General features: G+C 42.7%; 1 protein-coding gene across 1 annotated transcript; it reads left to right on the top strand.

The window, feature by feature from the left end:
- The first annotated feature begins 8,799 nt into the window (after window positions 1-8,799).
- On the top strand, window positions 8,800-9,488 carry LOC145038723 (oleosin H2-like). Its single transcript, XM_078986989.1, has one exon. It carries the CDS (start codon window positions 8,840-8,842, stop codon window positions 9,332-9,334), a length of 495 nt encoding a protein of 164 aa, XP_078843115.1. The 5' UTR covers window positions 8,800-8,839; the 3' UTR covers window positions 9,335-9,488.
- Window positions 9,489-14,867: the final 5,379 nt, after the last annotated feature.

Raw genomic sequence — 14,867 nt, 5'->3', positions numbered from 1 at the left:
GTGCTAGAGATCTTCGGGGTCGCGTTTCCGATTGACCTAATTCCTATTGCGATGGGGGATGTCTGTGTCATCGTAGGCATGGACTGGTTGAGCCGATTCAGCGCCGTCATTGACTGCGAGCGTCAGCTGGTGTCTATACGAGACCCTAGTGGGGGAGTTCTTACGGTATACGGTGAGGGTACCCGTTCGGGATCAGCTTTTTGTTCGGCCGCTAGGGCGAGGCAATGCATACAGCAGGGATGTAATGGTTTTGTGGCGTATGTGATGGATACGCGGGAGACTCCATAGAGACCGAAGACAGTGGAGGAGGTTCCAGTGGTGCGCGAGTTTCCAGATGTTTTTCCCGAGGATTTGCCGGGAGTACCTCCTGCGAGGCAAGTAGAGTTTGGTATCGATCTAGTGCCAGGGGCTGCGCCTATTGCGAAGGTGCCTTATCGTCTTGCACCTCCAGAAATGCAAGAGTTGTCCTCGCAACTCCAGGAATTGTTGGGAAAGGGATTTATTCGGCCAAGTAGCTCACCGTGGGGAGCACCGATTCTGTTTGTCAAGAAGAAGGATGGTTCACACCGGATGTGTATCGATTACCGGGAGCTGAACAAGGTGACGGTCAAGAACCGCTATCCGTTACCGAGGATCGATGATCTATTCGATCAGTTGCAAGGGGCATCTTGGTTTTCCAAGATCGATTTGAGATCAGGGTACCATCAGGTAAGAGTGCGGGATGAGGACGTCCAGAAGACAGCATTTAGGACGCGGTATGGGCATTACGAGTTCGTGGTGATGCCTTTTGGGCTCACCAATGCCCCAGCAGTGTTCATGGACCTCATGAACAGGGTATGCAGGCCGATGCTGGATCGGTCTGTGATTGTATTTATCGACGACATTCTGGTGTATTCGCGGTCTAGAGAGCAGCATGAGGGTCATTTGAGGGAGGTCCTTGAGGTACTGAGGTCGGAGAAGCTATATGCAAAATTCTCCAAATGTGACTTCTGGTTACGGGAGGTCCAATTTCTGGGACATGTTGTAAATCAGGCAGGGATATTGGTTGATCCGGCCAAGGTGGAAGCAGTGATGAGTTGGGAGGCACCGAAGTCACCTTCTGAGATCAGGAGTTTCCTTGGGTTGGCGGGGTACTATCGGAGGTTTATTAGGGACTTCTCCAAGATCGCGGTGCCGCTCACCAGATTGACCCGGAAGGGTGTTACATTTTCACGGGGACCCGAGCAGCAGACTTCCTTCGAGACACTTCGTCAGAGACTGTGCGAAGCCCCAGTATTAGCTCTCCCGGAAGGGATGGAGGACTTTGTCGTATATTGCGACGCATCAATTTCGGGACTGGGTGCAGTGTTGATGCAGAGGGGCCATGTGATAGCCTATGCATCGAGGCAGCTGAAGCCTCACGAGGCGAGGTATCCCACGCATGACTTAGAGTTGGGGGCAGTAGTGTTTGCCCTCAAAATTTGGCGTCACTACCTGTACGGGGTTCGTTGTACCATATACACGGACCATAAGAGTTTGAAGTATTTGATGGATCAACCCAACCTAAATATGCGTCAGAGGAGATGGTTAGACGTGGTTAAGGATTATGACTGTGAGATCCTATACCACCCAGGCAAGGCTAATGTGGTAGCCGATGCATTGAGTCGTAGGGCGGAGAGCACTCCATTGCGGGACGTATGTTTGAGATTGACGGTGATGACTCCGGTATTAGATGCTATTCGTGGGGCACAGACCGAGGTTGTGAAATCCAGGATGCAGAAGAAGGAGCGGGTCGTTGGGTTAATTTCAGAGTTCGTTATGGATGGACGGGGACTTCTGACGTTTCAGGGTCGGACTTGGGTACCATTCGTGGGCGGTACGCGTGTTACTTTGATGGAGGAGGCTCACAGATCGAAATTCTCGATCCATCCCGGTGCTACGAAGATGTATTTGGATTTGAGAAAGGAGTATTGGTGGCCTTGCATGAAGAGAGACGTCGCTTGGTTTGTTGAGAGGTGTTTGACCTGCCGTAGGGTTAAGGCCGAGCACCAGAGACCGCATGGTAAGTTGCAGCCCTTGGAGATTCCTGAGTGGAAGTGGGAACAGATCACGATGGATTTCATCACCAAATTGCCGAGAACTGCCCGAGGAGATTATGCGATTTGGGTGATTGTGGATAGGTTGACAAAGAGTGCACACTTCCTTGCCATTAGCGAAAGTTCATCAGCAGAGAAGTTGGCAGAGTTATACGTGAGAGAGATAGTATCTCGGCATGGAGTGCCGATCTCGATTGTTCCGGACCGCGATGTACGTTTCACATCCAGGTTCTGGAAGAAATTCAATGAGGAGTTGGGTACTAAACTGCATTTTAGTACCGCATACCACCCCCAGAGCGACGGTCAGAGCGAGCGGACGATTCAGACATTGGAAGACATGCTTAGAGCGTGTGTGTTAGACTTCGGGGGTAGCTGGGATGCGCATTTGCCGTTGGCTGAGTTTTCCTACAACAACAGCCATCATTCGAGCATTGGTATGCCACCTTTTGAGTTGTTGTATGGTAGGAGGTGTCGGACTCCCATTTGCTGGGGAGAAGTGGGACAGAGAGTGATGGGCAGTACAGAGATCGTACTTCAGACAACCGAACAGATTCAACAGGTGAGGCAGAGGTTATTGACCGCCCAGAGCCGACAGAAGAGTTACGCGGACAGACGCCGGTCCGAGCTCGAATTCCAGGTTGGCGACTTCGTTCTCCTAAAGGTTTCTCCTTGGAAAGGAGTGATTCGGTTCAAAAAGAGGGGCAAATAGGGGCCCCGGTTCATAGGTCCATTTCGTGTAATTGCAAGGGTAGGTCGGGTAGCTTATCGGTTGGAGTTGCCAGCAGAGCTGAGTCAGATTCACAATACCTTTCACGTATCACAGTTGAGGAAGTGTATAGCCGATGAATCGGCAGTGGTTCCGTTAGAAGATATTCAGGTGGATGCGAGCCTGAATTACGCCGAGAGACCAGTAGCTATCAGGGATCGGAAGATCAAGGTTCTGCGGAACAAGGAGATACCTCTGGTGTTGGTTCAGTGGCAACATCGGAAGGGATCGGAGATGACTTGGGAGCCGGAGAGTGAAATGCGGGAGCAACATCCGGAGTTATTCGCAGAGTGAGACTTCGAGGGCGAAGTCTAGTTCTAGTGGGGGAGAGTTGTAACAGCCCGGAATTTCAGGTATTACTTTAAACTATTTTGGGGAATATTTAGGGGGGGACTCGGCGAGTTGATGCCTGACTCGCCGAGTAGGACCACGGTCTTGGTCACAGATTCGCGACTGGACTCGGCGAGTCCATTAGGGACTCGGCGAGTCGATGCTGTTCAGCTGAAACCCTAGCCGTTTTGATTCTGGAGCGTATATAATGTCTTTAGGGCCGTCATGTCTCGTCTTTTGGCCGATTGAAGATAACCTAAAAGTCTGTGGACATCTGGAGCGAGGGTGAAGGCTAGTGGAAGCTTGAAGAGGTTGTTAGGCAAGAAGAGGCAAGGTTGTGGTCAAAGGAGGATCAAGGGGATTGAGCTCTGAAGGTTAGGGTCACAGGGAAACGTTTTCCAGGTAATCCTCGGATCATTTCTGTAGTTTTAGTGTTGTACACGAATCTGGGGTTTAGGTAACCCATCTAATGATTAGTTAGGTTATAGTGTTGTTACAAGTGTTTAAATCCCAGTAATAGTATGTGTAAAGGTCCAGGAAGTCCCATATTTGTATATTACGGAACCATGCGAATTACAGGAGGCAGTTGATTGACTGCATGGCGTGGACTCGCCGAGTCCAATGATCAGACTCGGCGAGTAGCTTGAAGATCCGCTTGGACTCGCCGAGTTGTTCGTCAGACTCGGCGAGTAGCCTGAAGATTTACTAGGACTCGCCGAGTTGTTCTTCAGACTCGGTGAGTAGCTTGAAGACTTACTGGGACTCGTCGAGTCGTTCTTTAGACTCGGTGAGTGGAGTCGGGGTGGCCCCGCGATTCTTTCACAAGGACCTCGTCGAGTCAAGGAGGGGTACTCGACGGGTAGAAAAGGGAACAACAGGGATGTTGGGGAGGACGCTTAGACTCGCCGAGTCGCCTTTGCACTCGACGAGTCCGGTCGAGTTGACCGTTGACCTATATGTAATTTCGTAGGGTCAGTGTCTTGTTTGATAAGATCATTAATAAAGGTATGGGGTATTATAGGGAGTCTGCAGATTAACGGATCGAGTGCGAGTAGCTCCAAGGGGTTATAGTTTGCAAACTGCGAGGTGAGTCTTCTCACTATACTTCACCCGGAAGGTTTTGACTGTGTGACCGGAAGGTCGTATGTGATATATGTGATTTATGCTATAACTGGAAAGGTGGATGCTATATATGTTATGTATGTTTATACGGGCCGGAAGGCGATATGTTATGTGATAGAAAGAACAGGTATGATGTATGACATATGTGCTATGTGTGTTATGTTATATGTGTTATGTTTTATAAATGTTATGGGCCGGAAGGCAATATAATACGGGCCGGAAGGCGATATGTTATAGGCCGGAAGGCGATTATGTTACGGGCCGGAAGGCAATGTTATGTGGACCGGAAGGTCCGGGCCGGAAGGCGTATGTGGGTAAGTCGTATACTGGGGAACTCACTAAGCATTTATGCTTACCAATTGTGTTTATGTGTTTCAGGTACTAGTGATGACCGTGGGAAGGCGCCGGCGTGACACGTACACACTGCCATTGTTGGAGATCTTGGGGATTCATTAGTTGTATTTTTGAAATGAACGTGGAATAAATACTTTTATACTTTTGTTGAATAATGTTATCTTATTTTAAATGAAAATTTTATTTGAAAATTTGAGCTGTTACAGTATTATAGGGAAACATCATGAGCACGAGGGTGCAACAAGAAGGTTCGATGATGAAAAAAGAAAAAGAGAGTTGAATTGGACAAAACACAATATCTTTTTTGAGCTTAAGTATTGGTCTTCCCTCGAGCTAAAACACAATATAGATTTTATGCATGTGGAGAAAAATACGGATGAGAGTGTTTTAAATACCGCACTAATGAATGAAAAAACCAAAGACAAACAAGAAGCAAGAGAAGACTTGAAAAATATAGGCATTCGGCCAGATCAACGGCCAAAAGAGAAAGTCAACAAGAGGAAGAAATTCAACAAGAAGAAGGAAGACAACAACAAGAAGAAAGTAATACTACCACATGTTGATTACTCTTTCAAACCAATTGATCGACAACATTTTTGTCAATTCGTTAAAGGAGTGAGGCTACCTGATGGTTTTGGGTCGAACTTTAAGAAGAAGGTGAATGATAGTGCATCAAATTTGGTTGGGCTAAAGTCTCACGATCATCACATCCTCATGCATCGATCGCTGCCTATAAGGGTTCAAGCATTTCTCTTAGAAATTGTTTCAGTAACAATTATTGACTTGTGTACATTCTTTAAAAAAAATTATGCACGATTATTAGATGTTAACGACATGAAAAATTCCAAAGCAGAAGTGGTGAAGATTTTGTGCAATCTTGAGTTGATATATCCTCCAACATTTTTCGACATAATGATTCATCTAATTCTTCATTTATCTAAATAAGCCATTCTTGGAGAGTCTGTATACATGAGATGGATGTATCCCTTTGAAAGATACATGAAAAAACTTAAAAATTATGTTAGAAACAAAGCCAAGCTAGAAGGCCCAATAGTAGAGGGTTATGTTGCAAACGAAACTTTGACATTCTGCTTTATGCATCTTGAGGGTATGCAAACCAAATTCAATCGTTTTGATAAAAATAAGGATCTTGGCCTTCCGAAAAGGCAATTTTCTGTGTTCTCATCACAATGTCGACCGATGTCCACTAAGAAGCTCACCGAACTTTGTAAAAAGACCAAAAGATCATGGCATTGGTTTGTACTAAACAACTGCAATGAAAATGAGCTGAAAGGCTATATATCGTAAGTTTTGTGATTTATTAACTCCTTTTTATAGTGTTATGATATCTTCAAACTAATCTAATTGTTTTTTCCCACATCTAGCAAATTCGAATTAGAATCGCTTGAAAGTGATTTGAAAACAGAATTTCCTCCATGATTCAAAAGAAAGGTAAATGCCTTATATTCTAATTTAAAATATACACTAATTTATATTATTACTTAAACGTACAATATTATACTTCCTTACAAATTTAATGTATCAAAAGAGAATCGCCTCCGGATTATACTAACAAATTAAAGGCGGTAAAAAACCTTTACCCGTGGAAGTTGATAGCAATGGGGACCTATAAATTCATAAATGATAATGGCAAAATGTAGACAATGTTTATCTCAAATTATGTGGCAGATCATGTACCACTCCATTATAGGAATTAGAGGCATGTTCATTTTCATTTCAATGAAGCTGTGTATCCTAAAATAGAAGTAAGTACACAATATTTTTTATTTGTGAAATTTTTTATACCTTTTAAATATTTTTTACTAATTAAATTTGTTTTTTTATTGCAGTCATTTTTTGCTCTTGATATGTATCGGGCTACATGTATATGGGAAGCAGTTCGAGCGGCTGTACATGGCGACTACCAAAGAGCTTATAAAGATCACAAACATGTTGTGAAAAAATATTTTGATAATGTTGGCGGATATGATAATGTGGAAGGTCATGCAAGACAATGTCCACTAGAAGATATGGATGACCAAGCTTGGGATGACATGACTGATTTTATTTTTTTGGACGAGGGTCATAAGAATCAGTGTGAAAAAGATAAAGAAAGTAGAGCCAAACTTCTATATACGAGTTCTCATGGAAGTAGATCATATGCAAGCAGATGCCGTAAGGTAGTTAAATTTATTTGTATTATATAAAATTTTATTAACACTTATATAAATATATTAATTGTTTATTGCTTATTATAGAGATCAAATCGACAAGACCAGTAATATATCGACGGTTGGAGACAAAAGCAATTTAAAGAAAGATAGTGTTGGTGTACACCGCAAGCAGAAGTAGTTTGGGTAAGTAATAAACAAATTTAATACGTTATTTGATAAATATGTTATAATTATTGTTATAGTTATTTTATGGTATATTATTATTATTTTAGTGTATAAATTTAGTTATTTGTTTTAAGCAATTGATGTTTATTGTTTTCTTTATTTTAGGAAAAAAAATTCAACGAGAGAAGATGTTGATGCAAGTAGAGCTCAGGAAGAGTGAAAAGGTTAAATGAAGAACATTGTGTCACTCGTGGCCTCGGTGAGAGACGTGTATATATTGCAGAGTTGGAAGAAAACCAAACATCAACAATAATTTATTTCCAAATGAACATACCAAACGTTCGAAAGCTTCCACTTCTCAATCTTTAGATAGTTCCCAAGTTACTGTATTAAGCAAACAAATGCAATACATGCACCACCAAATACTAGAAATGCAACAAATGTATAACACATTTGCATCGTCATTCCTAACTTTCAACCACAACCAATGTCACAATTCCAATTCAATCTCAATATGTTTTCACAAAATACCACTGAACCAACCAACGAGCTCGAGGAGAACGAGAACGAGAGTGAGAATGAGAACAATAAAGATTATTATTGATCTTTTATAATATTTTTTGAACACTGTTTGATGAAGAATTGTTTAACTCTTTTTTTTTTGTTATTTTGCTATGTAGTATATTTTGAATTTGAATTTTAACAGTTTGTTATGGTTATTAAGTGTTGATATTATTCTGCATATATACTGTTCGGATTTGATTTAAAAAAAAAAAAAAACAGATTTGGTATATATATAACAAAATCTGTGAAAAATATTAAAAAGGTTATACCGACAGCATGTCGTCGTTATACTTTATAACTATAAAAACGATTTCACCTTTACCGACGACATATCATCTCTACCACTAGAACAAAAGTTGTCTGTCACCCCCTTTTCCCGACCACAAGTCGTCTGGATTGCTTACACTTGTCCCGACAATATGTCGTCGGTAGGTGACCTTTATACCGACGATAAGTCGTCAGAATAGGTTTATAATAAAACTTTTTTTCCTCGAAAATTGCTCTCGACGACCCTTTGAAGACGACTTGTCCTTTGCATTGGTGGCTCTGATATTTTTCATTTTTACCGGTGGGGCTATGTCGATCACTTTTTACAGACGATCATGTCGTCGGTATAGTTGTTGAAAGTGTCGTCAGCATAGGCCTCATTCCTTGTGGTGCAACATATGGTTGTTTGTCATCACCACTCCGTTTAGCCTAAACGCCAAACCATATGCCACACGTACACATCGTTAATGTTTTTGTAAATAAATGGCATATAAGTTAAGGGAATTTCTATACGTACCCCTAAAATGTTTAACGCACCCCATATGAATGTAATAATGTTTGTGTATTTCGTAATTGGACGATTTATGTGAATGAAGGTTACATATGATACCCACCCATAAGTTAATTATAACCGGTGAAATCAAAAGTAGCATATAAAACCAATATAAAAAAAAGTACATAAACAAATTCATCGGCGAACAAAAAAGGTGACCGAAATAAAACAATAGCAATAATGGCTTGTGGTAACCCCATTTTTTTCGAAATGGAATTCGACACTCTCTAAATAAATTTTATTAAGACGTCTAGCTTCCGTGAACATAAAGACTTGCAAAGAGAAACAAAAAGGTGTAATGCTTATTTGTTTCATACAACAATATCATGCAAACCTAAGAGTCTGACATCTGTCGCGCTGCATTCCACGCGTCTAACTCCTCTTCCCTTTACATACTCCCTGCTTCGTCTAGTTAATTCATCACCATCCCTAATTAATCGTACAATCGTACACCTAGTCATCACCGTCAATGGCGGAGCACCAACAGCAGCATTATGGCTACCAACAACATCAGCAGCACCACCCTACGGACACCTACAAGGGCCGATTCCAGCAAAACGGCAGCCAATCTACTTCAAAAGTCCTAGCAGTCCTCACTCTCTTTCCCATTGGTGGAATCTGCCTCCTCCTTGCTGGTCTCACTCTCACCGGAACTCTTATCGGTCTCGCCGTCGCCACCCCACTTTTTGTGATTTTCAGCCCGATCCTAGTCCCGGCGGCGCTGACCATCGGGTTGGCGGTGACGGGATTCCTAGCGTCGGGAGCTTTTGGAATCACGGCGCTGTCGTCCCTGACCTACATAGTGAACTACTTTAGGAGGATGAGTGGCGGCGGTGTTGGCGGTGGCGCGTCGACGCAAGATCCGTTGGATTACGCAAAAAGGAGAGCTCAGGACACGGCTGGATATGTAGGTCAGAAAATGAAGGATGTTGGTCAGAGGACTCAAGAGGCTGCTAGGTCCTGATCAACCCTGTGTCGTTGGTTCTTCTCAAGCTCCGTATAATCTATGAGGTTTCTTTCTATCAACGGGTCTATAGTTTAATGTGTCTGTAGATTCTAGAGTTTTCACTTGCTGTTTTCGAGTTGATGTTCTTGATGTTGCTTTTATGCACAGTTGAATAAAATAATAATAGTGTGGTTGTTTTCTGTACTTCACTTATGTTTGTTCGGAAGTCGGAACTCTAGTAATGGCCGACGCCGTAGGTGACGGACAATTAATGCTCTGAATCCGAGCCACCGCTTGCAGAAAATCAAGTGTTTCTTCCTGTATAAGAGTCTCCTTTCTCAATAGAATTTTGATGCAATTTAAAAATCTCTAGATATTAAGATATGAATCTCCGAAAATCTAGTTCAATGTCGCATATAATTGCATAATTAGAGATTAATCTTTCTCGTCAACGAATAGTAGTTTAAATATAATGGAGAGTACGATGGTAGAATCGAACCAGGATAATTGAACGAGTTCCAAGAGTTTTTAGCTTGCATTCGCTTTGTGGCTATGGTTTCTCTATGGAACTAGACTCTAGAGCTTGTTTCATAGTACAAGCTTAATTTAGATGAATCCTATTTGGCATATATAGTTTATTACTTATATTTGATCCTTCAATGGCGATAGTTAAACTTGCACTACTAGAAATTAAAATAGAGCGATAGTTAAGCTTGATTTATATGGTAATTCTAGTTTTCATTGTTGTGATTGATTTGAAGTCGTGAAATTTATCTATGGATTCCTAATTTAGTTTTCCTTAATTTAGTCTGCGTCAAATAATTGTCCTGTTTCTAGAATTGGAACTATTAGCTTTCCGATTCTACTTTCTCGAACCTACAAAACTTTCAAATAGTTACAGAAAACGGACGACTTCATATGTCGTAATGAAAAAGTAATTCCTGAAAATATGACGGAGATTGTTCGGATTAGCGTATTTTGATTGTCACCTAACACGATTTCTTCAATCTGTATGATAATATATCTTTCTATCGTTAAGGTTCATCATTTGCAAAGATGGGCCTCTTCATATTGAAAGATGATTTAGTGATGAAATGGAAGAGAGGAATTGGAAAAGAATGATATGGGCCGGAAGAGAGAGGTTCTTAGATATGAAAAGGAGTTGAAAATGACTCCACCCTAAAAGAATTTCTAGGAATTTTTTTTAACAAGAGGGGTTTTAAAAATAAAGTATAACGCTAGTATATTTCTACTAGCAAAAAGGCAATCCTAGGTTAATGTCAACTAGTATTGTTCAACTTGTCGTTGAAAATAGGTCTCCTTTATCTTTGTAAACATAAAAAAAAATGTGTAAAATAAGTGCATAAAAGGCTCAACAGGTCTCTTTTATCTTTGTAACCTTAAACAATATATAAAAAAAGGTGCATAATTATCTTTGTAACCTTAAACAATATATAAAAAAAGGTGCATAAAAGGTGTCTAAAAATGAAGTATATGTAAACATAAAAAATGTGTAAAATAAGTGCATAAAAGGCTCAACAGGTCTCCTTTATCTTTGTAACCTTAAAAAATATATTAAAAAAGTGCATAAAAGGTGTTTAAAAATCAAGTATAACGCTAGTATATTTCTAAGGCCTTCCCGTATACCTGCAACGAACATGCTCGTTGTTGATGTGGTCACAGACCATGACCGTGCATACTATCCCGCCGGTCCGTGGTGGCTCGTGTTCGTCGTGATTTGTGGTGGCGAGCACGGAGGCGGATGACCAATGGATTTCTTCTTCACTCTCAGGCTTCTCTCTCTCTCTCTCTCTCTCTCTCTCTCTCTCTCTCTCTCTTCGTTCTTCTCTTCCAATTGTTGTACCCACTGTGAAGTGGGTTCGTGGCTTTTGGTGGCTGATCTGCGGAGATTAGTTGGAGGACCTCGAAAGCTAGAAGGTTTCCAAAGAGATGTCATGGCTATTCACGATAAGTATTGTAGGCGAAGTTCATTAGATATATTTGTACTACTAATGAGCATGATATCTATTTGAAGCAGTCGTTTTACTCACATGGATGTATTGTAACATCCGGATTCCCAAGTATATTATTTATTCAGTTAATATTTGGAGTTTGTGGAGGAACTCGGCGAGTTGGCGCCAAGACTCGCCGAGTAGGGACGCGGATGTTCATTTTAGTTCATGTCCGAACTCGGCAAGTCCATGCTGTTTAGTGAAGCCCTAATTTCCAAGGCTTGGGACCTATTTAAAGGCCCTTGTGGCCGTCCGTTGTGGCTACTACACCCCAGAGAGAGTCTCAAATCGTTTGAGAAGCAAGGAGTGACCATTGTTGATCTTTGTGGTGTCATTTAGTAAGAAGAAGGAGGTTCTAGCCAAGGGAAAGCAAAGGAGGTTGCTATTCTAAGGACTAAAAGCTAAGATCATTCATTTGAGGTATTATTTCGACTCTTCTCCTGTTTTGGGAAGGATATGTGGTTTTAGGGTTTCTTGTACCCTTGACTAAGTTGATTTGAGGTCCAAATAGTCCCTTCTGGAGATGAGGCATTGTACCTGGACCCATAGAGGTCCAGAGAGCCTTATTCTTCAAGCTTTATGAAGAACAATGGAGGTCATGACCTTGGGTTAAGGTATTTGGGACAAATCATCATTTGATGCTTATTGGTTGAGTTATAAGCATTAAGATTCAGACTTCACGTGACATTTATGCTTGGGAAGGCCAGATCTATGGATTAGGGGCACAGATCTAACCACAGGGGATCAATAGAGTTTGTGCATGGCATGAACTCGCCGAGTTGTTCTTGGGACCCGGCGAGTAGGGTTAAGGTCCACACAGATCACTCAGTGAATAGACTTGCCGAGTTGGGGATAACTCAGTGAGTCAGAAGGGGGTTAAAAGACTGGAGTTCAAGGCGGTACTCGCCAAGTTGTTCTTGAGACTCGGCGAGTTGAGTCGGGGTAGCCCCGCGATTCATACCAGGTGTGACTCGTCGAGCATAGGATAGGACTCGACGTACCAAGCGGGACAGAGAGTTAATGGACATGTAACGTCCCAAATATCAAGAATAATATTTTCTTTTTAAAACATTACTAAAACCATATTCATAAAAACTGTATCATAAATCATAACATAATTCTGTAGCATTAATTCGAAATACAACTTATTATCAGAGTAAAACATCCCAGGCTAGCTGACTATGGTGTATGCACTGCAATCTTTCCGATCTCCTCTTTTGAAAACTGAGTAGCTGAAACCATAAACTGAAACTGTAAGCATGAAGCTTAGTGAGCTCCCCCAAACTACCACATACCATACAATAACATATAAAGCACATACTGGGCCTTGTCCACTGCATCGGACCGAGGTCCGGACATACTGGGCCTTGGCCCCTGCATCGGACCGAAGTTCGGAAATTGACTGGGACCTTGTCCCCTGCATCGGACCGAAGTCCGGACTAACTGGGGCCTTGCCCCCTGCATCGGACCGAAGTCCGGAAACTGAATGGGACCTGTCCCCTGCATCGGACCGAAGTCCGGACTAACTGGGGCCTTGCCCCCTGCATCGGACCGAAGTTCGGAAACTGACTGAAAATAGCATAACATAACATATCAACTAGCATCAACACATATACTGCATACTGCATCGGGCCGTAGCCCGGAACACATAACACATAACACATAACACATAAATCCTGTTTGAGCCACGAAGGCATCAAACATACTAACTACTGCATCGGACCGAAGTCCGGAAACTACTGCTAACTGAACGGGCCGACATTGTGGCCTTAGACCCGTTCCTACTGGAAGGAAACTCACCTAAACTGCTGAATTCTGCTGGTAACCCTCGGACTGCTAACCAACCACCGTCTGAAACGCTGCTCCTCTAACTCTCCAAGCTACCAATAACAAAGCGACACTTAGCCTGACAGTCCTCTAAAAGTCAACTAACTCAACTTCGATCAAAGTCAAAGTCCTGGCCAAAGTCAACCTTCCATGTTGACCCTACTCGCCGAGTCAATCTACTGGCTTGCCGAGTTCACTGAATTCTGAGTTCTGTCCTGTCCAACTCACTGAGTCCCCACTCAACTCACTAATCTGAGCCTTGACTCGAAGGGTTTAGGGTTTCGCGACTTGACTCGCCGAGTCCAAGAACAGACTCGCCGAGTCCAAGGCAATCTTCACGAGTTGTTCATCCAACTCGTCGAGTTCGCCTCCATCTTCATACTACTCGCCGAGTCCACTCAAAGGACTCGTCGAGTCTATTCAGTCCTTAATCGATGCAGTGGCTTTTCGAGCCAAACAGGGCTTTTAACTCAAAGATCCATACTTCTAAGGCCTATCCCTCACGTAAAGTGGCAAACTTTACGTGTAGATAAAGAGATCTAGGCTTAGAACAATCCAAACTAGGATTTAAGACAAAGAGGCTTCACTATCAATCCAAGAACAGATGCTTTATGACTTTCTAGGCCAAGATACACTTAGATCTGAAGTAGCAACTTCAGATCTGGGCTTCTAACTTGAAATAGTTCTTAAGCATGGCATAAAAGCCCCAAATCTCATAGCCAAGGTTAATCTATTAAACAAAACAGGGAAGGTAACAATTTATTACCTTTAAATGCTCAGAAATGTTCCACCAACTCTGGATCCAGGGCCCCTTTCTTGCTCCACTATGACTATCTTCTCTCTCAAGCTCCAAAAAGCTTCACCAAGGGTAGATCTTGCTCCAAAACGATTATGGAGGATAGGGTTTAGTGTTCTGTGCTAGAGAGGCAGTAAAGGAACCCTAAGGGAGAGAATGAGACATTTAAATAAGCTCCAAGTCCCGGATTTAGGGTTTTCCTCGCTCAGACCAGACTCGCCGAGTCACCTTGGCCGACTCGCCGAGTCGGTCGCTTACACCTCAACCCGGATCCCGCTCGGACTCGCCGAGTCACCTTGGCCGACTCGCCGAGTCGGTCGCTTACACCTCGACCCGAATCCCGCACGGACTCGCCGAGTCTCCCCTTAAAATTGAGGTTTTCTTTCTTTTCTTAGATTTCCAAACTTTGGGTGTTACAACTCTCCCCCACTTAAACTAAACTTCGTCCTCGAAGTTTGTTATGATCTACCGACTGCGATCTGCCTCCAATACCCCACCGCTCATTCTAACACCAGCTGTCTACCTTCATTGGCCTTCCGCTCAGTCATTCAGACCAATTTCAATCCTTACAGATAATAATCTCCGGTCCATCCTGACCCTGAACATTTTGGAACACAACTCACTCAACCGACAACCTTTCTGATACTCTCCAAATACTGCACTGACCCCGTAGGGCTTCACCTTTTCTTTCCTTGCACGATGTCCTTGCCATCCCAAGGCGATGCTCCATAACTACCTACCTCATCCGTCACTGTGAAGACCCTGTCTCCACCAAATCCATTAGTCCCGCTACTCCCAGTACGGGTCATCGTCTCCAGTATCCACTGGGCATTCTTTCTACTACCATTCGGTGTCGTGCACCCCACGAACAACTGACTGAATCCTACCATACGCTGCATACTTGCAATGCTATTGA

The sequence above is a fragment of the Lactuca saligna genome, chromosome 4 (assembly GCF_052625555.1).
Source record: "Lactuca saligna cultivar CGN05327 chromosome 4, ASM5262555v1, whole genome shotgun sequence".
NCBI lineage: Eukaryota > Viridiplantae > Streptophyta > Magnoliopsida > Asterales > Asteraceae > Lactuca > Lactuca saligna.
This window is presented reverse-complemented; position numbering and strand designations above follow the sequence as displayed.

Bases quoted from the DNA above. Each gene is read 5' to 3' on its own strand.
- LOC145038723 (XM_078986989.1), top strand. From the start codon at position 8,840: ATGGCGGAGCACCAACAGCAGCATTATGGCTACCAACAACATCAGCAG.